Below are 27,974 nucleotides of genomic sequence, written 5' to 3'. Positions count from 1 at the left end.
TTGACACGGAAGAATTCGTTTTATGCTGGAATGGAAATTAAGTAACCATATGCACATTTAACAGATTAAAATATAGGAAAGAATATCTTTTAATATGTGTTGTCATGAAATTTCACAAATTGCATTTACGAAAATCCGAGTACATCTAGCAGATACCATACAGAAATCATCAAAACGATGTACTAGTTCCTGAAAATGCTATCGTACACTGCATTCTGAACTGATGACTGGAATGTAACAGACAAAAACAATATCAGTATTGTTCAGTATAATATTAAACCAGTGTTATACATACAGTCATCTATATCGTTGCTACAAACTAAGCTGCATCGGTGATATTTGCATCGTAAAACTGCCCCAATAACATTGTGGTGATTGTTGTCTTATCAAACCGTGTTGTTTAGTTTCTATATTTAGGTTCTGAATACATTATGTGCTTTCTGAAATCATACAGGCAGGTGTATATTAAACAAGGCCAGACACTACGCAGAAAGAACATAACATGCATCAAATATAACCTCCACGTTTCCAATTATCTGAGGTAAGATTCTGCGAATGATATATCGATTTATTGATTTGTAAATTTTATATTATTTCATGATGACATACATGTTTGAAGGATTTCTTTTTTATGATTCATGTTGAAAGAAATTTGATATCACAAAGACTATACACAAAACAGTCGTTTCAGTAAAATAACTTCAACCGACCATATTATATTGCACTGTATATTTTTTAAACAAATATATGGTGAGGAGATAAGCAGAACGTATATTCTAAGTGTTGATATTTTGCCACTTATTCCTGAACTGCACACTACACTGAATTATATGTAAATATGGTTATATTAATAACACATTGGCATTAGGACCAATTATGATTTTTTATCACATAACATATCTATCATGCATTAAATATGGTTCTACAGGATTACATGGTTCTATATTAGTTTGCAATTTCTGTTCCTGGAACTACATTAGAATGACGCAATACCATTTTTATCATCCATATGTGCTTCATTTGGCTCTGGTTCACAACATGTATCGATCTGAAGCAGAAAACATAGATCGGCTGCCTTACTATGGTGGTAATATGGAAGCTGTTTTCTTCAAGAACGTGTGTAACTGAACCAAAAAGTTATCTACAGAGGGTAGAAAGCAGACAATTACCAGGTGTTTGTCAAATATGCACAATGCGTTTCATCTTCGTAGATTCATGACGTGAACGTTGTACCTGTCGGTGTTTTACTAAGGTACTGTCTATTTTGAATTCGTAAAGAAATAATATAATGTGTCATGAATGTCACACATATATTCTGTGTTGTATGCTACATTACAAGTGCAGCATGACATGCTAATTTTCTGTTTGTTTTATGAATAAGTAAACCATATTGTAATCAATGTGATACAATAATCTTTATCACGACCAGTGCGTAGATCATCAAAGCAAACACGTTCCTACATATCTTCATACAATTTCCATGATAAACCCCATTCATTGTTCAATGTTAAAAGTATGAAGTTTTCCCTCTAACAAATTGTACATGTCTAATCTGCGCCTGCTCAGACAGGATGATAAGATTTTAGTTTGCAAGCGTCGCCTGATTTAATTAATACATTTTGCCATCAAATGGCGCTTATATATACACACAAGATTATAGAATTATAAAACATCAATGTTACATATATCATTGACAACTGAAGCTGTGAAAGATCATTATGATGAAATGTTATTTCATGACTCCAAATTCTATTAACAGGATAGCATATGCGAACCAAGGGTGTAACTAATTTATTGTTATCACAGCCAAACCAGACTAATCTGACGACTAAGTATCTATAGTCAGCATTCAGTAATAAAAGTCATATTACTCGGAAAGGATTACTCGAGGTGAACGCACATCTACATTAATTGATAATTCTACTTTATGTATGATTTTGTTCAGATTTGTCTCCAGAACGTTATATGAAGTAATGTATAGAAAATTACATAGTATTTAGTATAAGTTAATCACTATGATATTCTGCTAGCATTTGCTTTCCTACATATCAATTCTTTACTTCATCAGTATTTTATTTCACAATGAATCTATGTTGCATCGACGATCGGGGGGAAAATACTTTCGTTATTTTCTTGGAAATATGTTTTTCTTCTGATCTTTTGCAGACTGATCGTGGTAACGATTGATATGGAGTCAGTAATGTCAGCGATTTGGTCAAGGTAATGTTTGTCTTGATTTATATTGATGCTCTTTTATAAAGTCTCTTAGAACTGCAAATGAAGTCTTGCTCAAAGTCCAAAATTTATTCAAGAAGACTACTTAAACGGTTTCCGAAACAAAAAATTTAGTTTCAGTTTCAATTTCCGCTGCCTTTTCAGAGAGCAGATAGTATTTCTGGGTTAAGCTTCCTTAATTCAGATTTGTGACATGGCATGCAAACATGACAAAATCAAATGTTGTAATTGGAAATACTCTGTGATCTGCATACACGACTTACTAGTGGATGGTATAACCTAGTGTGTTTTTTCAAAAATGATGAAAATGTATGTTATATCAATTATGTTAATGCAAAGGATTATCGAATGTTGGGAACAAAGTGCGCGCGTCACCTGTAGGCAATTTCAAAGCGAGGTAAGGATATTTGCCGATCATATTTCTCTTTTATGTTATTATCGTCTTCATTAACCATGTTTTATTCTTCTTGTTATCCGATGTTTTAATATTAACTGTAATCGGAACACACGGAAAGAGCTATCTAGACATTTTTGTTTAAACGAATTCTTCCATATATAGCGTGACCTAGATATGAATCAAAGTTTAAGGATCAACCTGTTGTTGCTAATGTTTAGTATGCATACTTTGTAGTTCATACTCTAGCTAATTCTGAAAACATGTATATTGTACGGTAATTTCTACATGCTGTTTACATGTAATTTGATCGGCACGTAACGCATTCTAATTTACACATTTTTGTATTTGGTTTATCTATGATTTTACATACAGTACCTACAGAACAGACAGTTTATAATCAATCCTGAAAATATAATTAGCTGCTAATAACTCATTAATCTATGTTATCTATGGCTTTCTTTACATATTTTGCCCAATCAATATACACACTTATAATTCAAATCAAATAGTATTGTTATATTGTAAATCATATATAAATGAAAAATATGATTAATAAAGTTTATTGAAGCAAGCAAGTAACATATAATAATGAAACTTATGAATTAAGCAGAATTCTAGTCAAAGTTTGTGTGTAGTAGTGAAATGTGACATATTAGTACACTCATTTACACGTTTAAAATTAAGCAAATACAAACATGAAACAATGGACGACTTTGTTTATAGATTAGAGAATTGTCATGTTATACTAATGAAACTATTACATTCAAAACACACATTTTTATTTAGAACCTCAAGTTAATATTCTAAAATTGTAAATTGTGTACATCCTCAGTACATACTAACTTGCTGCATAGCTCCTTATCAAAAGTAAAAATTAGCATACACAGTTATTTTTTTATTTAAACATATCTTATTGCATATAAATATACATAAAGGATTGGGCACACAAAGCCCGTTCCAAGTAATTAGTATTTAATATAAATGTTGATGATGGCCTATTGTTATAGATACATATATATACAATCATAAACAGAGAGAGAGAGAGAGTTACAAAAACAACATATACATAGTTATGATTGAAGACATCTCCTATGATAAGCAGATAGTTAATAGATGGACGTTCGAAAATAGCACCAAACATTTATATTTACACATTATACATCAATGGATGTATTCATAGATTTGATGCTTCCTAAGATAATTCTGCGTTTTCTACAAATCATTAATCATACACCACTTTCAGTCAAACTGAAAGTACATTTAATATCGTATTCTTAGGTATCAAGGCCTGTCATTATATTTGAAACTTACGTTTTCCCATATTATCCCAACAACATAAAAATATTAGCTCAAAAAGATGGTTAAATACAAATGATGATGTCAGTACAAAGATATAGGAAAACAATGAAATGCCGATGTCAATCAATATTGTTAATGACAATTACTACTAAAAGCGAATTCCATCATATGATGTATGATTGAATGAAGATACATATATCTGAATTATCAGTCATTCACATTCGTACTTAAAGAGTCCAGATATCACAAGGACATATTCTGTTGCTTTATTAGGGTGTCGTCGCCATGACAGCCCCTTATTTCTTTATTTCCGGATGTTATTGCCATTGCTACACTCGAGTCTCTCTGTGTATGAGGGTCCACGTGGTTATTTTGTGGAGATATCCACGAGATGTGTCCACTTCCTGAATTACCAAATAAGTTCACATTATTGTGAGGGCATCACAATTGACATGTTCAAATATGATTTATAAACATCAGTTCAAGTCTTTACACTGTGATAATATTTGAACAGTCGGAGTTTAAGTGATTAAGAGAAACAAAAACATTGTTTATCATTATGGATATAAATCATGTTCTCTTGTTATTGTTAATTTCAGCCCATTAATGATTATAATAAGTATACATTCAATTGTATTGATTAAATGCAACATGTTTAAACAATAGTAACAGTTAAATATACCTGTTTTGTGGGATACATCAGATCCTACAGCACTGTCAAGCTCGGACGATGCACTGTTAAAAAACCAAGAAAATACCAACATTTCAACATTTTCATAATCCAAACTCAAAGTCAATAAAACTATAGCAAAACATGAACAAAAGAATTATTTACTCGGAGACTCATGAAAAAGTACAGGGAGAATAAAACCAGGTGTTTGTTTCATAGATGACACCCACCATGTAAACGTTTATCAATCCAAGTAGGTCATGTCACTTTCTCCAATGAGAACAAGAAATAAACCAATGGAGACAACAGGCAAACTAACGAGCATCAAACACATTCTAGGTTAACATCGCACAAATGAGATCACTATTGGATTTATTTCATAGTAGAAATCAAACCTCTTATATACTTGATATATATACGCCATTAATTATCATATGATATAGGTTTCAATGATACCACATAAGAGTTTAATTTTTGCCATATCGTTTTAAAGTTTATGAAAAACCATTCACGACCTCCTTTTTAATTGATATCTTAAAGTAAAGATGTGAATTACAAGTATAAATGTTTCGTGATTTACTACTGTGTCAGTTTAATGATTATCTAAGATCAAGCAGAACTTACCCTATGAAAACTTTCGTCTCTTCTGAGTCACTTTGTTCAAACTTCTTGTTTTGTTTTCTGGGCCAGAGGCGTTTAATTACCACTGACAGAATTATTATTATCACTACACATATCACACCAACTGCTATTGGTGCGATCATCCATATTTGCACGTTCCCATCTTTTTCTCCTTTAATGAAAAAGGTAAATGATACACGTAATACTAACCGATATCCCAGCATTAGCCAAGCGTTTCATATAATATCTATAGAGTTTTGTGTTAGCAACTTCTCTGCTTCACATGAGAGTCATAGAAATACGAAAAACTTTTGATATAAATCTGAAATGCGGTTTAAATATACTCTAAATGATTTTACTACAAAAATCTACATTGAAATAAAACGGAAACTTGAAGCATACTTATAGAAGACAATTATATTCTAAAACATTTGAATAGTGCTAAAATTTCGCCTCATATGCTTCGTGAAAAAGTGAATGGACATATAATACGTAATACCTATTTCACGATAAGGTCTGAAAATGGACATATTGTATCATTTGATAAATACCAGAATAATCTCCACAATAGAGACTACAGGCCATTCTTTCCCACTCCTTCTCTCCCAGCTTACACATTGATGGGTCACAAGAACGGACGAGTCCATCCCTTGTGCAGTATTGTTTGAATGGGTCGTATGGGAACTGCTTAAGACTACAAGGAAGCATCCTGAAAGAGATATACGAAACATTTTATCAACATTTCTAATCGGGTGAGGATATTCAAAATTGTATTTAATTGTTAAGATTTCATCTATTGTTTATTAAAACCTTTATCTAAGTATCATATAATCCACTTCATATCTTTCCATGACCAAAGATGAGCCAGAATTGTGAATTACATATTCCCTGCCACTAGGACCTGTGGGGCGTGGCCAAAAATGATAATAATGATCGAAACCTAGTTATGGTAGAATTAAATGTCTTCATGGATGGGAAGGGTCTTAGATTAAAATTTCCCTGTCCCTAACCAAATAACATATGTTTCCGGTGGTGAGTTCACCCAGGTGACCGGTTAGGCCCCTGTACCTCTTGTTCATAATGGTCCGATCAATATCAAAATGTCGATATAAATATCCGAAAATCACATTCTGACAAAATATCATGCAGAGTATTCATATACAGAAAGACTGATAGAGATTTCTAAAGTGATAAGCCTTATAGCAACCATATATTGATTACAAAAGTTTGATGTTAACTATAAATAGAAAATGTGTTTTCCTTCTTAAAATAGATTTAGTCTCCTGCGCATAAATGAAGCTCATATAAATGCTTTTTTATGCGGATACCACAAAAACAAAAAACAAGTGTCAAGTAGTCTAATATCACCATGAAGATACAATAATCATTCATAAATAATAATTGAGAAAAAAACAAGTACAACCATTTAAATGTTAGCTGGTTCTCCAGTGACGTTTCGTGGTGTTTTTAAAACCCGGCAATCAATAAACAAACATGTGGTACAAGTGGGTATTTTCACAAAAACTTGTCCTGATAATAGTATTTATGGAATACACAATGTGAAGACTTCTAAAATGAACTTACCTTGCAGTTTCTTAGAAGTGTGTTGACGTACCTTCTAGAACCAGCATCAACTGGAAAATAACGTGATGATCAAAACAGATGTACCTAATAATAGAGACGACTAACAATTTATTCGGAACTCTTTTGGGCTTTACTTACAACAGACATACGATGGCACACGTGTATTTAAGATACAAATTGGGGATTTTCATTTGTAAAGTAACGGTCATTTTTGGGTTAAAGAGTTTCCAATCTAATTTATGTGGCCAACAAGTCCTGTGATCAACACATAGATGTTTTAATCTTCATTATTTGGTACCTTGCTAATGTAAATGATTAAAGGGAAACAACTCTCTTGGACTTCGCTTCAAAACATCTACAAAACTGCTTGCAGTTAAGGGGGAAATAATCATGATACTACACATAACCAACAGGGTTCATTAAAGATTTTTTTACTAATCCGAGCATTCAAAATGGTTGCGTCATGTTAAATCATTTGATTTGATACACATACAATCATATTACATTTTATGGTACACATTTATAATTTGCTAACATGTGATACATCCAATAATATAATATTTCATGAAAAATATTTATATTTTTTTTTACATGTTATACATCCAATAATATTATATTTCATGAAACATATTAATTATTTGTTAACATGTAATATATCCAATAATATCACATTTCATAAAACACATTTCTTATTTGCTAACATGTGATACATCCAATAATAAAATATTTCATGATACACATTTGTTATCTGTTAACATGCTATACATCCAATAATACTACATTTCATGAAACATATTCATTATTTGTTAACATGTAATATAACCAATAATATTACATTTCATAAAACACATTCATTATTTGTTTTCATGTAATATATCCAATACTATTACATTTCATTTACGCATTACATATAATTTTACATTACTTTCTTACATAAAATAATATAACATCAATATAAATACATAGCATATATTTCTTGATATACAATACAAATACATACACATGAAACAGGTAGGTGCAGTGCAGCTAATTGCACATTATAGTAAACACCTTTTGAGAAATTCATTCAATTGAAAAAGTGGGGATGCGTTTTGCATATTCCACATGTAACTATCATGTGCAAGAATTCGTCTACAATACTTATTTCTAAGCTTTTTGGTCATTTACAGAGCATTAGCCATGCTGTAGTTGTCCTTGAGTGGATAGTATTGAGTAGTTGTCATGGAGTTGGTAGTGGTAAATAGTTGTCTTGAGGTGGGTATTAGTGGATAGTTGTCATAGAGTTGGTAGTAGTAGATAATTGTCTCGTAGATAGCAGTGAATGTATATCGACTGTATTACTTCAGGAGCACAACACTTTAATAATATCAAGGAAGATGGTTCTTAAACAAATATATGCTGAACTTCGTTGGGAATACCATTACTTGGCAATTTAAGCATAAAAAATTAAATATGAGATGAAGATTTTGTTTTCATAAAGGACAACATATTATTTCAGCACCACTATTTAACTATTCTTTTAAATTAAGGTATGTCATAAGTTGAATTAATTTTTTTAACACAAATAAATTAATAAATTAAATATGATATAATATTCAAAAATATTCACTTTCTTTTTACATTATTTTCTGAGTCGCCTTAATATGTAGAAAACCAGTATGTAAAACTTTGTTTTTTTAATTCATTTCTTTAGAAAATTCCTATAATGTAATATACTATCGTCCGACATGGGCTAAAAACAATGGTTATCACAGTAAAAACAGTAGGAAAATTGATATGAAATAGACTATAGTCCTTCTAATAACCTTTCTCTGCCCATGTTATTTTAAAAAGTGGGCAAATCAGGATGTTGCCGATACAACACGTTAACTGGTTATTATCTTTCCTACTTCAAGATAGAAATATTGAAATTTATCCCAAACAATATCAGCATTTTCTAAAATTGAAATTATAGGAAATATTAAGTATTGATCGGGCCGAATTTCTTCGATTTTTGTTTTCAAAGGTCTCAAAATGATAACATGGAATCTGATAATTGATTCTTTGTTCTTTTTCAAGTTCAGATCACAAAAGAGCTATTCAGAATCAACACATTCTCAATGGAAAGTAATGATGTGTGTATGATTACCAATGGAATGTTTAAAATTAATTAGATATGGGTAGTCGTCCATATTCTATTTATATTTCCATCATCTTAATCGATGTTAAGAAATACATTGTTTACGGTGTATAACTATACCAGATACATAAACAGTTTATATCAGTGTGTTGTGTTTGGCTAATATATAAGTTTATATTATGCACTTATACCTGTCTGGAATGATTTCTATAGATTTATATCAAATGCATTAAAAATTGACATGATTGTATAAAACTGTTTGTGGTTTACTTACTCTGTGATTCGAAATCAGATATCCAAATGATTGTTACAAGTATGTTTGCTTCTATTTATATCCATGATGAAACAACAGGGATTGGTCCCCGGTATTTACTATCCCAAAATGCATTGCGAACCCCTACAAATACCATTTTGTTTGTGATGTTACTTTGCAACGAAAAGGGTATTCAATATGCACTAAAATGTAATTATTAAGTCAAGATAATTCAACGATTTTGTCTCCATGATACGTTTTTGTCCTTTTTTCGATAACACGTTGAGCAAGAGTTTCTTATTGAGGCTAAGAACATATAACATATAAATGAGTCGTGATTCATCATCATAGTCTGACCTGATTAAATCAGGGACGTGTGATATCTGTATTTTATGTCTCTGGTTAAACCTTTTGTATAAATTGTACAGTTTACAATGAGGAAACTATACTGATCGATGATAATGTAAAAAAACATAATGCTCAACATCATTTTTCATGAATGTTTATTACTGGAATGCAAATAATTAAAGTAGCTCTTTGTGATTTATATCAGAAGTATCCATATTAAATAATAGAAAAGTTTTCTGTGAATTTATTTTTTTGTTAGCAGATGTAAAACATTGGGGAAAATGTTTTCCATGTCAGTGACAAAAGCAATACCTAAGAATTTGTGATATTAATATGACACATGAAAACCATAACTCTAATTGGTGAGACATAGGTTGACATAGTTCATTAACAGTTCTTTACTTATTACAACAGTCTATTATAATATTACTACTTGCACTGAATTTCTCGAATTTATCACTATTATTTATAATTCAATGGATAAATTAGACACATAGTATAAACATCAGCATTTAGTTATCAGTGACTCAGGTCTCAAGGGGATGGCTTGTTATGTGGAGGGAGAGGGATCCATAGACGTGGCGGGTAGGTATAATTAACACGGTCACACTTTACACACTTTGCATTCATAAAGGTAGCTGCAGTGACAAGTGTTCACCTTATTTTTGAGGTAGAGTGAACATAATATATACTACCCTATTAAATACAGATGTACGAAGGGAAACAACTCTTATTCCTAACATGAACATGATGTAACAATGTTTAGTTTATTAATGCTTAACAATAAAAATGCCTTCTTTAATGTCTTTTACAATAAAATTATTTTTAAAAACTAACAAAATTCCATCCCAAATTAACATGAATTTGTATTTATCAATCAATATTTAACCCAAATGAGTGTTGTTGGTTGAAATATCATACGTATATATTAATGAAATACTTTTATGAAATAAACTTGTCAATGTGTTTATGATGACATAATGATTCGTAGTTATATTGCTTACAATTTGAAATAACTAGGTATAATAGCAAATTTTTGTTCCCCTTAATTATTTAAATTCGATCCTGTCATAAGATATACAATCAATATGAATGTAAACAAGCATTGTTAGTTTGAAATGTCATAAATACCATATACTTACCCAAGTGATACCCTTTAAAAGTAATATCAAGATGACCAGTTTCGAAATAAGGTTTAAGTGGGATTACAGTATGTTCTAGCTGAAGTTATGGTATGATAATATGTGGCCATCTTGTGAGGCTGACGTTTGTTTATGTTTTTTGAAATATCTTTCAACGTCTTAATGATAATACATTTGATAATCGTCATGAGAGGTATTGTAAACGTACAAAAATTCATATGATGATGTACTACATTTCTTATGAGAAGAAGATCGCTTATACAACAGCTTGATACAGCAGAACTCAATTTTTGTAATTCACATGAAACAAAGTGTATTTATCAAATGCATTTAAAAAATCTACAAAAATATTATAGATATTTACCGAAAGGAATTTTCTTCTACAATGAAACCCCAAAACATCCAAAAAGTAAAAAAATCGAAACAAACAAAAAAAAAAAAAAACCCAAACAAACAAACAAACAAAAACAAAAAAATAATAAATTAGTTTGTTTATATTATCAGCAGTTACATGAGAAATGTCCTTCAAGGAATATGATAAGCCAAAGTACTATTCATGGTATCCAGGTACCTATATATAACGTTAAGGTAAAAATTTAAAGACTTAAAGAAGTTTTTGGCATGTGTTGTTTCCTTATGAATAAATATGATGAACTGTATATGAGATTATTTTATAAATCCGGTAATTTGCGTTCTGTTGATAAAATCGAGAAAAAATAACAATTACCCCCCTCTTGATATAAATAAATAATACTTAATTCATATATTAAATATACTACAATTGATATGCAAGCAATGGGAAAACCGTCATGTAAAACAGTTATTTTGAGATCACGTATTTGTAGCTGATTGGCTCATGATGCTTAATAATACTAAAATACACCATTTCATATTGTTCAAATTCTGTCAACAAAACAACTGTCATTCCGTCTACATCAGTATAAATGTAATGCACATACCTCTGTTGAAGACTGGTACTAATATACCATTTTCCGGTTTTTCAGTGAACATATACTATAGTTCGCGCATGCGTAGATGTAGTGTTTCTTGATACAAACGCATGACCAATGAAATAATATATACACATGTAGACGTGTAGAAGTGGGCGGACACAGCCAATGACTAAGTAGGTACATTGTAGTTGTATTGTGAAATCCTTATGTCAATGGGCACTTAATGGCGAGACAACTGTATGCCGTAACCTTCCTCCGGTTTTTAAAATGTGTTTAAGAATAGACTTAGAAAACACGTACATGTATGGTTGTTGACGTTCAGTACTTTATTTACAGTTGCACTTGTAGTCTCAATGGAACACTATACACAATAATCGTATCGTGATTGTGTATAAGTATCACCAGAAAATATGTAAAAACATTTTAAAAGAATGAATCGTCCTATCAGTAGTTGTTTTGGTGGAAGGTTTATATTGTTATTGATCAGAGAATGTGAATCGTTCTCCATGAGAAAAATGAATTGTTAAAAAAAAACTCCTCTGGCGTTATCAATAACGACCGCGATAGCTATACCGATGATCTTGCGCCAGCAATCTAGTCTGTATAATTGATTTCAGATACGTGTTTAAGTGAAACCTCGGTAATATACAAGTGTTCTGGACTTGATAACAGTTTTACTTACATTTGGTTGAGTGTATTGCGTGTGTAGGAGAGGGTGAGAGTGTGGGAGACTGTGTCCGAAAGTGGGAAGGTGCGGTGACGGTGTATGTGTGTAAAGGAAACGGGAACAATAATTTAAAAATTATCATAACATTAACATAATATAAAGATTTTCTAGCATACATGTGTATGATACTCACAATGCTTTTTGAGCGAATGAACAAGGTTTTGCCATAGCCATCAAACTGTTAAACTACTATCTATAACATAAGGATTTTAAGGACTTTTACGTTTACATGAACTTTGTATTTAACACTTATAGTGAATTTCTTCTGTCCACTACATATTGTCTTTATCTTTCCTTGAATTTAAATCAATTTTATTGCATAAATATTACACAAAAGGATCGGACGCAAGTTTGCACAACTTATTAATGTCCTCTCCATAATACAACTATATATATGCACAACTTAGCAATGGTCTATATCAATGAGTATATAAATGAAGTTTTCAAATTTTAAGTAAAGAAGAAAAAGGACAGAAAGGAAAAAGGGATGCTGAAATAGTAAATAAGAAAAGTAGGTGCTAAGGACTAGTGAAATGGCACTATCGACATATAGAAATATAATGACCAGTATTTGTACTTACACAAATCTTTTACTATCGACAATAAAATTTTGCACGTCTTTACAAATAGCTTTATTTAATTTTACGTCCAAGAAATTATCACCATACACAAGGTTTTCATATGTACTTTCACCATACCATATTTAATGTGTCAGCATTTTATTTCTTTCTACATTGTATAATGGGCAATGAAAAATAAAATGTTTCCCGTCCACTACAGTATGTCTACATCGATAGTACGGACTGTCAGTTAGATTAACACGGAGTAAATCATTATTAAGAATACTAGCACCAATAAGGATACGACAATGTAAAATATTAACTCTCCTTTCACCATACTCTTTAAAAATCTTCCCATATAAAGGTAATTTTGCTGGTCTGATAGAATTTTGAGGCTGTTTCAAATTGCCGCTATTTCTTTTTTCTAGTGACAAGTTGTTCCATAAATTACAGGTGTTAGGAATAAAAGAAGACATAGTTAGACTAAGATGACAATAGAGAATTTGATATTTATCTTTGTTTCTGAGATATTAAGTGGACAAGCCAGAAACTTTCGGAGGAAGGAGAGACACAAGATAGTTTGGTGAATTACAAGACTGAATTCTATATAAAAGACTGAGTTTTCTAAACACCCTACGTTCTTTCAAGAATTGCCAGTTTAATTCTTGATATAAGAGTGATTTACTTGTAAAGATGGGCTAACCAGTGATAATTCTGGCAGCTTCATACTGTATATTTTCAATAGCTTCTGTATCTCCTTCGTTCAGTTATCCTAAACTTCACAAGCATATTGTAGAAGAGGCCTAATATACATTAAAAAGGATTTTTAAAGAATTTTCCTGTTTAGAGTATATTTTAGTTTTCCAAGAGTTGACGGATACTTCTTAGTTTTATGTATAATGCTATCAACATGAACACTCCATTCATGTCTTAATCGTGAAAAGATTACATCATATCACCAGCTCACTGTCACATCACATAATATAGACGAAGAATTATTTCTGGAGGCATCAAGCTTCAAATTACTATAAATCTGTTAATACTGACATCATAACTCAAAGGTACTAACAGTTTAGATATTCATGAGGACAGTAAGTATTTTTTTCTGTTGCAAAAGCATTGAATATTTTATTGAAAAAGCCATACATTCAACACATACCTTTACGTGTGCACCTATTGCATATTCATTTGTTTGATTTTCTATGTGTTAAGTAGACGATATTCGTTAAGATAATTTAGTGTAACCTCTGAATCGCTAAACAGAGTTGCAGAAAGTCAATTTTCTCTCTATTTTATGCACAAATTTATCTGTATTTATCCTACATCTCATCCATTTGCTTCCCGTAACCCTACAATCTGCACATTTAAGCTACCACTCCCTCTTATATAGACTCGTCCTTGGCTTTCCATGGGAAATGGAAGGTTACATACATCGTATCTCTCTATTGCACTACATGCTTTATGGTCAATCCACTGATCAACTTCCGCTCGTCTCATATACACATTATCTTGATCTTACATGAAATTATTTTTCGTTCAAACAGAGAAAAAAATCTCACTGGTAAAAAAAAGGTTATTTGCTTGTAAAAATAAACCTTTGATAAAATGCATGCATATAAAATAGAACTATTTCTGACTAAAGGACATTCCAAATTTACGATGTTCCTTTTGTGTTTTGGGTGGGTGGCGCAGTTAATGCACCGGCCTTTTGCTTAGCGGTTCAGGGTTCAATTACCGAAACCTTCATGAAAAGGTAGGGGGTCACCTGTCCGACCACGTGGGCTTTCTCAGAGTTAACTGGTTTTCTCACAGTGATGCATTTACATCCAGGCCAACACGTGTATATATATGAAGAAATGGGGGAAAATGTGAGAGAACCTGGGGGAATGCAATTCACAATTTTGGTAAATGACCCGAAGCCCCTTCCTTCTATGAATAACATTTGATTCTACCATATTTGGGTGCTGCGATAAAGAGTTTTGAAATTCGAGTCAATTTGATCGCTTTTGGCCCCGCCCTTCAGTCACCTGAGGATGGGGACTGTATAATTAACTATTTTGGTTCGTTTTTGGCCAGGGAAAGCTTTTGCAAAATTTTATTGAAATCGGTTTCGCAATGAATAAGTCGGAAATGTTAAACGTTTATGGACGCACGATGCCGGATAAATGGCGATAACAACTCATGATGCAAGCAAACACTGTCATAAATTAAAAAAGTTACTAATTGATTTTTAAAAATAATTCCATCTCCACTCATAGAAGTCTCCTCTAGATATGGCAACATATGAAACAAGAACCGTTTCTGAAACTTAGCATAAAATGGTCCAAAACAAATGGAATGGTCAAACATGATCATTCATACTTTAAAAAATGAATACTATTGGATGATATTATCGTTCATTAAGTTATGTAAAAGATGTATTTCTCCTTTTCTGTCAGAAAAAATTCATTTAGTATGCACTAGACCATTATGTTCGTTCTACGTTGTGAAAAAGTTTTTTTTTAATCCCTGTTATTTCACTAACAATGAAAACGACAAGAAATTATTTCATATCATAACAAAAACAATTTATAAAAACTACCTCATAATAAATACGTGAAAATGTAATGTAATGTCTAAACTTTTGTTAAAGCACGAACAATTCTTTAATAATAACATGTAAACGATGCTTTGGTAGAGTAAAGATACTTGGCTATTCCAAGCTATTCCACAGTAATCATTCAGGCTAAAATTTGATGTATGTATAATTACTTTCTAATGGAACCAGATTTAGCAACATCCAAAAGTATCATTCAAGTATTATAACTTTGTGAACTGTACGATATTTAATGTTTCTGGAAATTGTGTTGTTTTCGTGGCTCAAAACAGCGAAAGTGATATGCAAGGAAGATGTTCTTTTAAATGACAATGCCATCTTTTGTTTAAACTACTAAAGAAAGTGCCAACGAACATTCCAAATAATTCAGTACTTGAATTTAAAGTTGATCCCTTTACTATAAAAAACACTCGTAACCAAGCAAACACAAAAAAACTTAGCATTTCTAAAACTTCATAATGTGGGGTCAAGACCAGATATGCCATAATCTGCCGGTGGTGCGCTTGGAGACGGCAGGTCAAGGTCAGATGTACCACCAGGTGCTGATAGTGCTGTTGGGAACGACAGATCAAGGCCAGATGTAACACCAGGTGCTAATGTTGCTGTTGGGGACGACAGGTCAAGGCCAGATGTACCACCAGGTGCTGATGGTGCTGTTGGGGACGACAGGTCAAGGCCAGATGTAACACCAGGTGCTAATGTTGCTGTTGGGGACGACAGGTCAAGGCCAGATGTACCACCAGGTGCTGATGGTGCTGTTGGGGACGACAGGTCAAGGCCAGATGTACGACCAGGTGCTGATGGTGCTGTTGGGGACGACAGGTCAAGGCCAGATGTATCACCGTCTATTGGGTGTTGGTTGGGAGGCTGCAGGTCAGGTTGAGTTTGAAAGCCATGTTTTGCTTTTACTTCAGACGGAACGAGTAAGGATTTACCACCGTTATTTGTTGGTGGAATCTTGTTAAAGTCATCGCCTGAAATGCAATCAAATCTCCTTTACTTGTTTTTCACTGAAATTTATCAAAATTTTAATAATCATTGATAAGAGTATCATCAATAAGATTTAACTCAAATTGCTATTTTATATCAAGAGGCCAAGAGGGCCTGTATCAACTACCTGAATATTTAAGTCAATAATGCAAAACTTTTAATATTTCCATATATCCCCGATGAGCCTCACCCCATGGATAATTTCAAACTTCCTAGGGGTGGAGACAGAGATCAGTTGTCAATCTCTTAATGTCCAACATTGCTATTAAGTTAAGGGATGGTAATCTCAATAGTTTCAAAGATATGATCTGTCCTGGGATTGGGCCAGACAACAGGGCAAATTATCAGTTATGATTGTGTTTGTCGCCTGATGCTCAGCAATGTTATAGTAATTCATTGGGGGTCACAACTGTTTCAAAGAATCATAGATCCAAATAAATTATTGATGGTGCAAAGCAATGATTTGAAAATGAACTAAATCTACTTGGGGGCCGAAACCCGCGCTTTAAACAAAAACTTTCCCTTCACCCTAGCATGTTTCAGATCAATTTAGGACAATATCCTGCAATTCCTACAGAACAAGACAGATTTAAAAAAAAAAATGACAGATTTTCTCTATTGGGCCCCGCCCCTCTGACCCCAGGGTTTATACGAAAATGATTTTCCTTCACGCAAGCATGCTTCAGACCAAACTTGGACAATATCATGCAATTCCTAAAGAACAAGATAAACTTTTAAAAAATAACAGATTTTCCCCATTGGACCCTCCCTTATGGGGGCCAAGACCCATCGGTTATGCAAAACTGATTTCCCTTCACCAAAGCATGTTTCTGATCAAACGTGGACAATATTCTGCAATTCCTAACGCACAAGATAGATTTTAAAAGAAATTGACAGATTTTTCTTATTGGGCCCCGTCCATCAGGCCCTAGGGGGCCGAAATCCACCGTTTAAACAAAACTGGTTTCCCCCAAGCATGCTTCAGACCAAATTTGATTCATGAATAATTGCAATATCTAGTAAAAGTTGAAGGTGTCCCTATAGCCCACTTGCTCCTTTGGACCTGTTGAGCTAAAATGTTTTTAAGTTTGTCACTGGAGTAATATACCATGACACGCTTTTCATTGGCTGTGCATCAGAAATCGATTGTGGTGTCATAATGGGGACAATAACGTGACATCATTTATTGAAAATGTCGCAACCCCCCCCCCCCCCCCCCCCCCCAAAAAAAAAAAAAAAAAAAACTACCTCCTTTGATTGTGTTCTCCACATGTTTACCTTAAATTCTGTCAAAATGAAACGTATTATCTAATAGGTATTTTTTAATTGGTGTGTAGTTGATTTTATTCTAGAAGGCACTTTTTATTGTTGTTGTTGTTAAGGGTTTTTCTAGGAGGTACTTTTTATTGATGTTGTTGTTAAGGGTTTTTCTAGGAGGCACTTTTTATTGTTGTTGTTGTTAAGGGTTTTTCTAGGAGGTACTTTTTATTGATGTTGTTGTTAAGGGTTTTTCTAGGAGGCACTTTTTATTGTTGTTGTTGTTAAGGGTTTTTCTAGTAGGTACTTTATATTGATGTTGTTGTTGAGGTTGTTTTAGTAGCCACCTTATATTAATACTGTTGTTAAGGATGATTCTATTAGCCACTCATTATCTCACTGGTCAATGTTTAATCATTAGTCTCTTAAAAACATATCTTGATTAAACTGTCCCAATAGAATTACATCTCTGCTAGTGTCGGACAACTTTGCAAAAAACTCATCCAATATTTCCCAATAGCCCACAAAAATGCAATGGATTAATTTAGATGGGACTCCCTAACACCGCGGATATCAAAATAACCAAACCCAGCACCAATAATATCAAGTACCAATAGATTTATCTGGCGAAAAAGGATAACATACTTTATAAAATGTGCATTTTATTGGGAGTCAAGACATTGATGTTTCTAGTTCCAATGGTTTCTGTGGTCAGAAAACAATCACTCAAAAAGAATTCTGGAGTTTGATCAAAAGAAACATAAAAATCAGCAAAACAAGAACAAAGGACACTAGGTATATTGTAATCTTATATTCTTTCCATTCATGTTTAATACTAGTGTAGTTTAACAACTTACATTTGTGTTCCCATTTAGATGATTTATCCGCGTCAGGAGTAGAGAATTCGGAAGTGCTGTCTGTTCCTTTGCTACAGCTTGAGAAGCTTGTTTCCTTTTCTTCCTTCTTATGTATTGAACTTGATCTAAAAGCAGTGATATAAGTGTTACATAATAACTTGTCCTATTTTTCTTCAGAAAAAAAAATTGTGAGTGTTTTCACTTCGTTCTAGATAAGATTTTTGTTCTATGATAAGTAATTCCTCCGGAGAAGATATTTAACTATCAGCCTATTTGACTTCATTGGGCACCAGTTTTATATCACCAGCCCGAATGGCTGGCCGTCTGTCCATCGTCATTTTTTCCCTTTACATGAACTATTTTCAATAACGAAGAGGTCCAGAGTGAGTATATTAATTTATAATGATGCTGAGATAAAGGGCTGTCAATTTTGTTCAAATGAATGACCTTAATCCAATTTCAATGTTATCAAGGTGTGATTTATCAAAATCTTTAATGGGATCTTCTGCACAAACTGACAAATTTATAACTGTTTTGTATCTTTTCTAATAACTTTTAAAACCAAAGCAAGATAATACCGTCTAAATGTAGCACATTAGGGTTTCCGGAACTCAGTCACTGACTCATCATTGATTGTATGCGACGTATGAGGTGGTAACACAGATCCGTACGCTCTTTACTGCTAAATTATACTCAGATCGGAATTGAATTACTCATATTTTTGTCGATTTTTAAATAAACACAATATTTCAAACTGTTCGATAGGAAAAAAGCGAACATGTTGTGTCTCAATCATAGTTGAGTGAACAGTTGTAAAATTATCCAGTTTATCAATACCGTATCACAAAACATGCGTTACATTCAAACGTGCCAAAAGCCGTCGTAAACTGAAAAAAATGGTATGGCTTGTGGTGTAGACACATTAAATCATTTATTGTTTGTGCTTATGATAATGGTAATGACATATGACAAGAATACTTACATTAAGCTTTCCTCTTCCAGTGTTTTCTGCCTTCGGTTTACGCACAGCTTGTAGTAAACAATCCCAACAATAATAAATACTGTTGCTAAAACACTGATCACCGAACAGAGTATCAAAGCCCATCTCCAATTTTGTAGTATAACAATCTGTTCCTGATACTCGGTAATCTTTTCGTTTTTGTCAGCGTCAGTTTTAGTTAACTCAGTTAGTCTGTTTTCCAACTTTAGCTTTTCTGCTTTCAGCATCACAATCTGAGCGTGTGATTTGTTTACCTGTTTCCGTGTCAATGCCGATTCGTTTTGCAATAACTTCTGTGCTGCAACTGTTAAAAAACAAAAGGCCCATACAACATGTATCACACACATGATTTTTTCATTAACCGAAATAAAGGAAAAGGATTCTAGATATGTATGATTATGTATCCATTCTGCCCCGCCCACCTACCCGCAAGGGTGCCAGCCCAGTTGTTTCTACAAAAGTCTCTTCTACATGAGGACATTATTCAGATCAAATAGGGACAGAATCCTGAATTTTCACAATTTTCCTTATTTAGCCCCGCCCTTTCCACCTTACTACTTCTTCCGCCTCAGGAGGACGAGATCCACTGATGATACAATAATAATTCCTTTTCACCCAGGGATGCTTCAGATTCAATTTAGACAGAATGCTGACATTCCTACAGAAGGAAGATAGTAAAGAATTTGACCTATTTTCACTATATGGACCTTTCCCTTCCGCTCCAGGAGGGCGAGACCAACTGTCTTGCCAAAATTGAATCATCTTCACGAAAGAATGCCTCCGACCAAATTTTGACGAAACACTATCATTCCTATAGAAGAAGGATTTTAAAGTATTCTGCCATGTCCCTCAGGGTAGTTAGACCCACGGTTCATACAAAAGCGAATTTTGTCAAAACCCATTATGTCGTTCATGACTATTAGCGATTGTAGAAAAAGGCAGTCGGACACCCAATGGACGACGGACGTTGCGACAAATCTCTCGCCAGTCCTTGGAACCAGGTGAACTAAAATCAGAGCATGAAATGTGTTTAAGAGTGATTCAATTTTAAAATGTATAACGGATATCTGTTTTTATGCCCCCGCCATGGGGGTGGGTGGGGGGGCATTCATGTCTTACAGACATTTTCTAGTTATAATTATATATTTGTAGAACACTCAATAACTGTGATAAATTGATTAGAATTGGTGTCAAAACTAAATAAGAATAAACTACACAAACGATATTAAAAGCAACAAAACACATTGTTGGGCGACGAAAACAGACAGGAACGCCCTCGCTTACATGAATCTCATGTGTCCTTTACCACTCTGTTCCATGATGAAATATTTTGTATTTGATAAAGATCAAAATGATTCATTGATAATGAAAATCGAATAATGTGAAATAATTTATTATAACTTAGTAATGAATAAAAACAGTATTGAAAAATGGATTATACAGATGTATATTAACTGGCAATAGTCTAAAGCTTGTACTTACTTTCTTTCGGCAGCTGTTTCAATTTTTGTAGAACTGAAAGAAACATGAAATTTCAAGTTACATTGTGAAGACAAATATAATCCTATGGCTAGAGACTTGAGGGAGTAAAATACTATTCGTACTCGGATTAAATGTTTTTGGTCGATAAGAACCATTTACATTAAAAACTACGACTAATATTGGGAAGTAACTAATACACCCCCAAATTTCTTATATATATATATATCGTTTACTTGTAAAATATTATATCATTTTCCTCCTTGGGATTTTCAATTTGATTTATTTCTTTTTTTTTCAAATTATTAGTTCAGCGTAATGTTATTTTTATCATTATTTTCATTACTATTATAATTATCATTAATGCAGTCTCAACAATGTTTTCCTATTGCTAACAGAATTATTATCGTTCCTATTTTTCATCAATGTTCAATATTTAAAATCACATGTATACAACACACAATATATTAGTCAAAGTTGTAAATGTCCTATATCCAACAAGATTAAATGTCGTCTTTATTTCACCTGAGAAATTCACACGAAATGACATTAAATTTGTACCTTGTTCACAAAAAAGTGCACAGCCTATCCTAGATTGTTCCGACAGACGTTCATTACAGTGACTCGTGTCACATGGAATTGCCCTTCCATCCAGACAAAAATAATGGAACGGATTCAAGTCATACCAGCCACATCTTACTCGGTAATAGTCATCAATGTTGGTGTTGTTCTACAAGATCAAGACAAGAAACACCTGTTACCTAGATCTTCTGGTGTTTATAGTTAATTAAAGAAACCAACAATCATGGTAATATATATAGCAATCTACATTTTTAACACATGTACTAAACGAACTGTCAATGTTGGAAATATTTCACAACGTTAAATACCTAGAGAAAACGAAATCGTTCGTCTGAGAATTGCGTGCACATCTGCAAATGGGCGATATTATTTCTGTATAGTTTTAATCGATTAAAGGCTCCCAATTTTAGGAAAATTCTAGACAAGAGCCCTTTAACGTGATGTCCGTTTTCTTTACTATGCCAACCAAGTGATATTGAACATTTTGGAAAATACTATCATTGTAAAACTCATTCTTGAAAATCTTAATATATCAATTTTCGACAAAACAGGAAAATATTTGAATTTCGACCATCATGAGCCTCCAATATTTATTCAATAGTAACGGTTCTTGAAACACCTGATGTGTCAAATGATAGACTTTGATATGTGACACCATTTGACTGAGTTTCATTAAAACTGATCTACGACCTGATTAGCTATAGGTCTTTAACCCAAAACCTGTGTATGTTTACGTAGTAACCATGACTACCAGAATTTCTAATGGAGGAAAAATGTATGCACATTTACACATGGTTTCAAACGTTTCTGTGTAGTTTCATTGAAATTTGTTCCCAAGACGAGTTGTTCAAACAATGATTTTCTATGGACTGTCAGACAGACTTTTAGATGCTGTTAAGTTTCATTGAAATTGGTTCAATAGTTGAGATGTTGTCAAAACATTGTTTTTCTGTGGACAAACGGACTTTCTCGCAGCAGCAAATATGTATCATGTGTGTTTAATGATGGAAAATTTAAAATTCCTTTACCTGTGCCCTGGCGCCGACTAAAAAGTAGTATACATGTGTTAGTACGTACAAGTACACGTTCCATTTAGGGTCCATATCTGTAAACAAACACAGGAGTACAACGATAAAGTATACTTTAAAATTTATAAAAAGTGTTAGTTTAGAAAAAAATCCACCCAAAAATCATTTTAACGTGTCTGTGATTATACTCTTCGTCAGCCAAACATAATGCATACCTTGTATAACCTGTTTTGTTTGGGTTATACATTAAAAGTATGTAAATCTGCCGATTTTTCTAAATCGCCTTGTTGATTTGAATACTTCAGGTCTTTAACATCACTGACTAGTCCTACAAGGACGAAACAGCTGTACGTTGCAGTGTAATTCAGAAAATGACTGTGGCTGTTGTCTGGCCGATGAACCAGGCAAGTTACAATGGGATTTCCATCGCCTATTTATAGCACAGGGATTGGTCTCTATAAATAGTAGTTGCGCAATCGTAAATCTCTGCAAAGACAATATTTTAATTCGGATGACGAGTCATTATTGCAAATAAAATGTACTGTATACATAAGCGAAAGTCCCAAAGCTAACAACATGGACTTTGAACGAATCAATCATATATATTCCGTATATATGAATCCTTTGAAGTTTGGATGCATGTGATTCTGGCTGTTCAGTCCCATTGCCAAATTTCATACACGTGACCCAGAAGTGTAAACAATCACCTACGAGAACTCTCAAATGGAAATAAGTTAGTAGAATCTTCACCAAAATTGTAAATTCCATGACCCCCGGATCTCAAGGGAAAATTTACTATAGTGTATATAGGAAAATTACATTTAAGTATAATTTGTTTATTTCTATTGGAAAGATTTCAAACTGTTTAGAATTGATACTATATGATAATAGTCTACAATAACAAAACAAATCTTGTTAAGATAACGAAAGGATAGCTTCCCAGAGGTAAGTACCCCGGACATCATAAGTTTTCAACCCGTGATAGCTGTCAGTAAGACCGTTGGCTTACGTACCCTTAAGTGAAAATCCGAGGTGCTTGGTACGACACTTCCAACCTGTAAAACTGAACAGGGACTGGTCTGACAAGGCGGTGTCCTAGGGCAAGACACTTTGCTCTAACTTCTCTGAATGACAAGCAACGGAAGGAAATCTGTAAATAGTGTTTGCGTAATGTTGAATCTCTGGCATGAATAGGAAACCGTTTAATATCCGGTTTTTTAGTTTCCTGAGCATTGCATTCACAAGCCGATAGACAAATTTTGCATAAAACAAGTCATGTTACAGGTAGATAAACATTATTACCACAACGTAAGGGCCCTATAAGATGTTGACCTTATAATCACTCAAGTATACATCGAATACAGATCGCATACTGGTAAACTTATATAAGACACGTCTATGAAGATGAGGATAATTCCCACAAACCGTTTTAACATGGCCTCCTTGTAAAGCATTCCTATGATGGTGACAATCGTGGAGAAGGTAGGAGAAAAACACACTTCGGTCTTACTATCACAGTCATTTATATTTTGTTATTTTGTTTTCTTTGATAAGAAGAGTGCCACAAAATAGGACTCGTGACAAATAATATGACAACGAAAACATGTGTTCAGTGACTTCATCAAATATATGGTTTGTGGAAAGTTACACCTTTGTTTCCATGTATTAAAACACTGTTTCCATGTATTAAAACGAGAGAGAGAGAGAGAGAGAGAGAGAGAGAGAGAGAGAGAGAGAGAGAGAGAGAGAGAGAGAGAGAGAGAGAGAGAGAGAGAGAGAGAGAGAGCAACTATCTTAATATATACTTCACAATAAGCATATCCAAACGACGTAACAGCAGTGTTTTTGAACAAGTATCTCAGGCCGAAAACTATTAGCAGATAATTCCCATGGTGAAACTGTTCTGTTATGTACATATCTATATATGTAAGTGTTTACACAAACACAAAAAAGACACTTAAAACGTACCTTTTAAACTACCATTAATCCCGAGTCCGAACAACGTGTAAATATCGCTGAAAAATTGAATAGGATACACATATCTGCAATAGACGGTGCGTAAATTCCGACCAGATGTAAGTCTACAATTTGAACCATTATTCTATTTACTTTTATTTCCTTTTAAGAATTGAATACGTTCAGTAATTAATTATCAGGGTAAGGGTATTTTCAATGGATCAGGGACTTTACCACTGACCCGTTAAACTCACTCGTGTTGAACACGCTTGAATCGAAACATCGGATGAGTCAAACGTTTTGTTCGGACCTGATAATTTCCCCTTCTTTATCTCATTAAATTAAACACGGATGATTCAAACACTGTTGAGTCGATTACTAAGTGTGTGTTAAACATATCGTGTGGTCCATCCCTTCTAAATTCTACCTAAATTTCGTCTGATGTGTCGAACATTCAGGCGGCACCTCGTCTCAGGTTAAACTTTCTGTACCGTACGATATGGTATCGTGCGGGGGAGTGAGAGTGGCCATTCCACGTATACAAGTGTCACTATATGCAAATGAAGTTAGTTTCTGGTATGGAGTGCTGTCTACAATTGGAAATCACGATGAATATTTATAGCACAAGAAGTGCCATCTACAACTAATAAATCCCTCCTATTTATAGTACAAGGAAAGTTATTTACACAAAGGTAATCAGTAAACTGGACACGGTCGTTAGAATATTGATTTCTTGGATATTTCAAATGTTAGTTTCAAATTAGGGAGTTGTAAGCAAGTGGAAGAATTGGTAGGCAGTCTAGGTAATCACAGAACATCCACGATTTGATATATATTTCAATTATTTCAAAACAATAGAAGAAGCAAACCTAATGTGATCATAATTAAATTGATAGTAACGTGTTTGTCCACTGTTTCTAAGCCAAGTTAAAAAAAATCACTCCGAAATTTATGAACAATTTAATGAGATTTGATGGTGGTAACAATGAATGTGAAGTAAATGTTCCTTTTTATGCTAAGAGCATTTTCAATGCTCTTCATTGTACCGTACTACTTACGCTACCGTGAATAGATCTAGGAATCTATCTGTGTCATATATCGATTTTACTTTAAAATATCGGTCACTGTCCGTGCTATTGTAGATCTAGCTCTTTCAAATTTTTGATCGGAGATAATTTATAAGTACCCCAATGCCAGGGTATGAAATCATAAGGGAACTCTACAGCTATGCCAATTTTAAGGTTTACATGTGAAGCTAATATATATAGTTTTAGCTTAAATTCAGTTTTTGTCTTTCTGACATGATGTCTCATTGATTCTGTTGAAGAGTGATGCATGTGAACGATTGCAATATAAAGATTGGGAATAATGAAGACGTCAGTTAACATCTGAATCCCGGAAAGTGTTTTAATAAAGATTAGGATAAACCTAGCAAAGTGTTAGATCCCAGTGTGGTACAATTCTTATTATGCCTGAACTTTTAATATATGTACTGTATTTGTTCATCTCAGAAATTTCAGTATTATGTCATCTGCATCCACTTTCAGTTCAACACTTTTGATTCATCAATTTTACACAGCCCTAGACTCAATATTTGTCATTAATTGTCGACTGTTTTTTATAGTTTTGTTTCCATGGTGAATGGAATGAAATGGGATAAATAGTCTAACCAATACCCCTCGAGAGCTAATTAAGACATTGCAGTATTATCACTTTGGGCCTTATTAAAAGTCAAATTGAAACTTTAAGAAACTCAAGTGACCGTAAGTACAACAATAAGATGTCAATAATCAATGAAATTGATTAATTGAGAGGACATTTTCTTAGTACAGTTAACCAGGCTTTGTAGTGGTTTGTTCAGAACTGTAGTTCTGGTTAAGTAACCATTAATTATATCCTTTCAGCTACAATGACATACATTTTTGAAATACCTCTACTGTAGCTAAATGTGGCATTTGTAATAGACATAGCCAAAGTTAATTTTGTGATAGAAGTAGCCAAAGTTAATTTTAGGATCAGTTAGGACAGCTACTGTTTGTAACAGGCATGGATTCAATTACATGATGATGTAATTAATTAAATTTGAATTATGTTATGAAAATGGCATTGCCATTACAGGTATTTTCAAAATAACTAGATTACCATTACATGACGGTCCAATGTAATTAATTAAATTACACATTACTTTTCAAGTCAAAATGAGTTTTGAAATACAAATGTCAAAATAAATTATCATACTGCACAGATTTTAACTTTCTGATTCAATCTCTGTATGACCATGGTCGAGATATTATTATTTTGCTAGCTGTCCATCGCTTAATAATTTGACAGTCCTGAATGTCAAAATAAGCAATTACAGTATATTTAATATAGACTCCTATTGGGAAGTTCAAGACTACAAGCTTATACAGAAGTGTATATTTCTTGCACATAATCATAGCAATAATGAAATATAGTTATTTATTTCCCTTACTCTCTTTCAGCAGGTGGATGTCCCTGAAGAAATGAAATCTGGAATGGTAGAAGGTATCTCTATTGATTCTTCTAACTTGGAATTGGCCATTATGACCAACAATGGATTTGAGGACCTTATGGTGGAGAAAAACGTCCTTCTTTCCGGCCTCCAATTAGATGTTGAAGATGATTATTCACTTGAGGAGATGCTAACAGCCATGTTGCCTTTTAAGATCACAGTACTCTCTAAAGGCGGCAGTATATTTACCATCACAAAAGAAGAATCAACAAATCGTGGAAACTAAAAAAAATGTGGAAAAGATCTTTGTATACTGCATTTGTAGTAAATTTGTATACAATCTTCAATTTACTTGAGTAGAAAGATTCACTAGTTATACCTGGTTTGTGTAGAAAGGATCACTGTATACTGAGTTTGTAGTGTACATAGAAAGGTTTACTTATTTATTTTTTTCTGAGTTTAGTGTATACAATATATATATAAAAAAAACTTTTTGTAGAAAAGATCACCGCATACTGAGTTTGTTGTTTACAAATGTGTAGAAAAGATCGCTGTATACCGAGTTTATAGTTTACAATTGTCTAGAAAAATCACTGTATAATGAACATATTACGACTTCTGTTTAAAACCTTCCTTAAACTTAGGCACGTATTTTTTTATTCATCTTAAAAGTCTACCTACAACAATTTTGTGTATGCAATCTTGTACTAGGATATTGACATGACAAGATTACATTGCTGATCAAAGCATGGAAAGAATACTGTATCTAAAAACTGAATAAAACAAGATATAAGCATCTTTATCATGTTTTTATTATTATCATTATTTTTCAATGATGTCTGTCCACA

At 33.2% G+C, this 27,974-nt stretch overlaps 1 protein-coding gene and 1 long non-coding RNA gene across 4 annotated transcripts; one reads left to right on the top strand and one right to left on the bottom strand.

Annotated features, from left to right (window-relative positions):
• The first annotated feature begins 459 nt into the window (after positions 1–459).
• LOC132561530 (uncharacterized) lies at positions 460–27,924 on the top strand. The gene is made up of 3 exons (XR_009554713.1): positions 460–541; positions 2,167–2,220; positions 27,137–27,924. It is a non-coding gene; the product is annotated as an uncharacterized LOC132561530 (long non-coding RNA).
• LOC132561529 (uncharacterized) lies at positions 3,200–11,673 on the bottom strand. Of its 3 annotated transcripts, XM_060226230.1 has the most exons (6): positions 11,628–11,673; positions 6,807–6,856; positions 5,774–5,931; positions 5,226–5,394; positions 4,614–4,666; positions 3,200–4,335 (listed from the first exon to the last, which is right to left on the bottom strand). In XM_060226230.1, exons 3-6 carry the CDS (start codon positions 5,928–5,930, stop codon positions 4,175–4,177), a joined length of 540 nt encoding a protein of 179 aa, XP_060082213.1. In that variant the 5' UTR covers position 5,931; positions 6,807–6,856; positions 11,628–11,673; the 3' UTR covers positions 3,200–4,174. The 3 variants fall into 3 exon arrangements, with proteins under 3 accessions (XP_060082213.1, XP_060082212.1, XP_060082214.1); XM_060226229.1 differs by lacking the exon at positions 11,628–11,673 and having other exon boundaries at positions 6,807–7,097; XM_060226231.1 differs by lacking the exon at positions 11,628–11,673 and having other exon boundaries at positions 6,838–7,097.
• Positions 27,925–27,974: the final 50 nt, after the last annotated feature.

The sequence above is a fragment of the Ylistrum balloti genome, unplaced genomic scaffold (assembly GCF_031769215.1).
Source record: "Ylistrum balloti isolate Yb309-2 unplaced genomic scaffold, AGI_CSIRO_Ybal_v1 Utg371224, whole genome shotgun sequence".
In the NCBI taxonomy this organism is placed as follows: Eukaryota; Metazoa; Mollusca; class Bivalvia; order Pectinida; family Pectinidae; genus Ylistrum; species Ylistrum balloti.
Note: the sequence above shows the minus strand (reverse complement) of the source record. Positions and strands in the feature narration are given on the sequence as shown.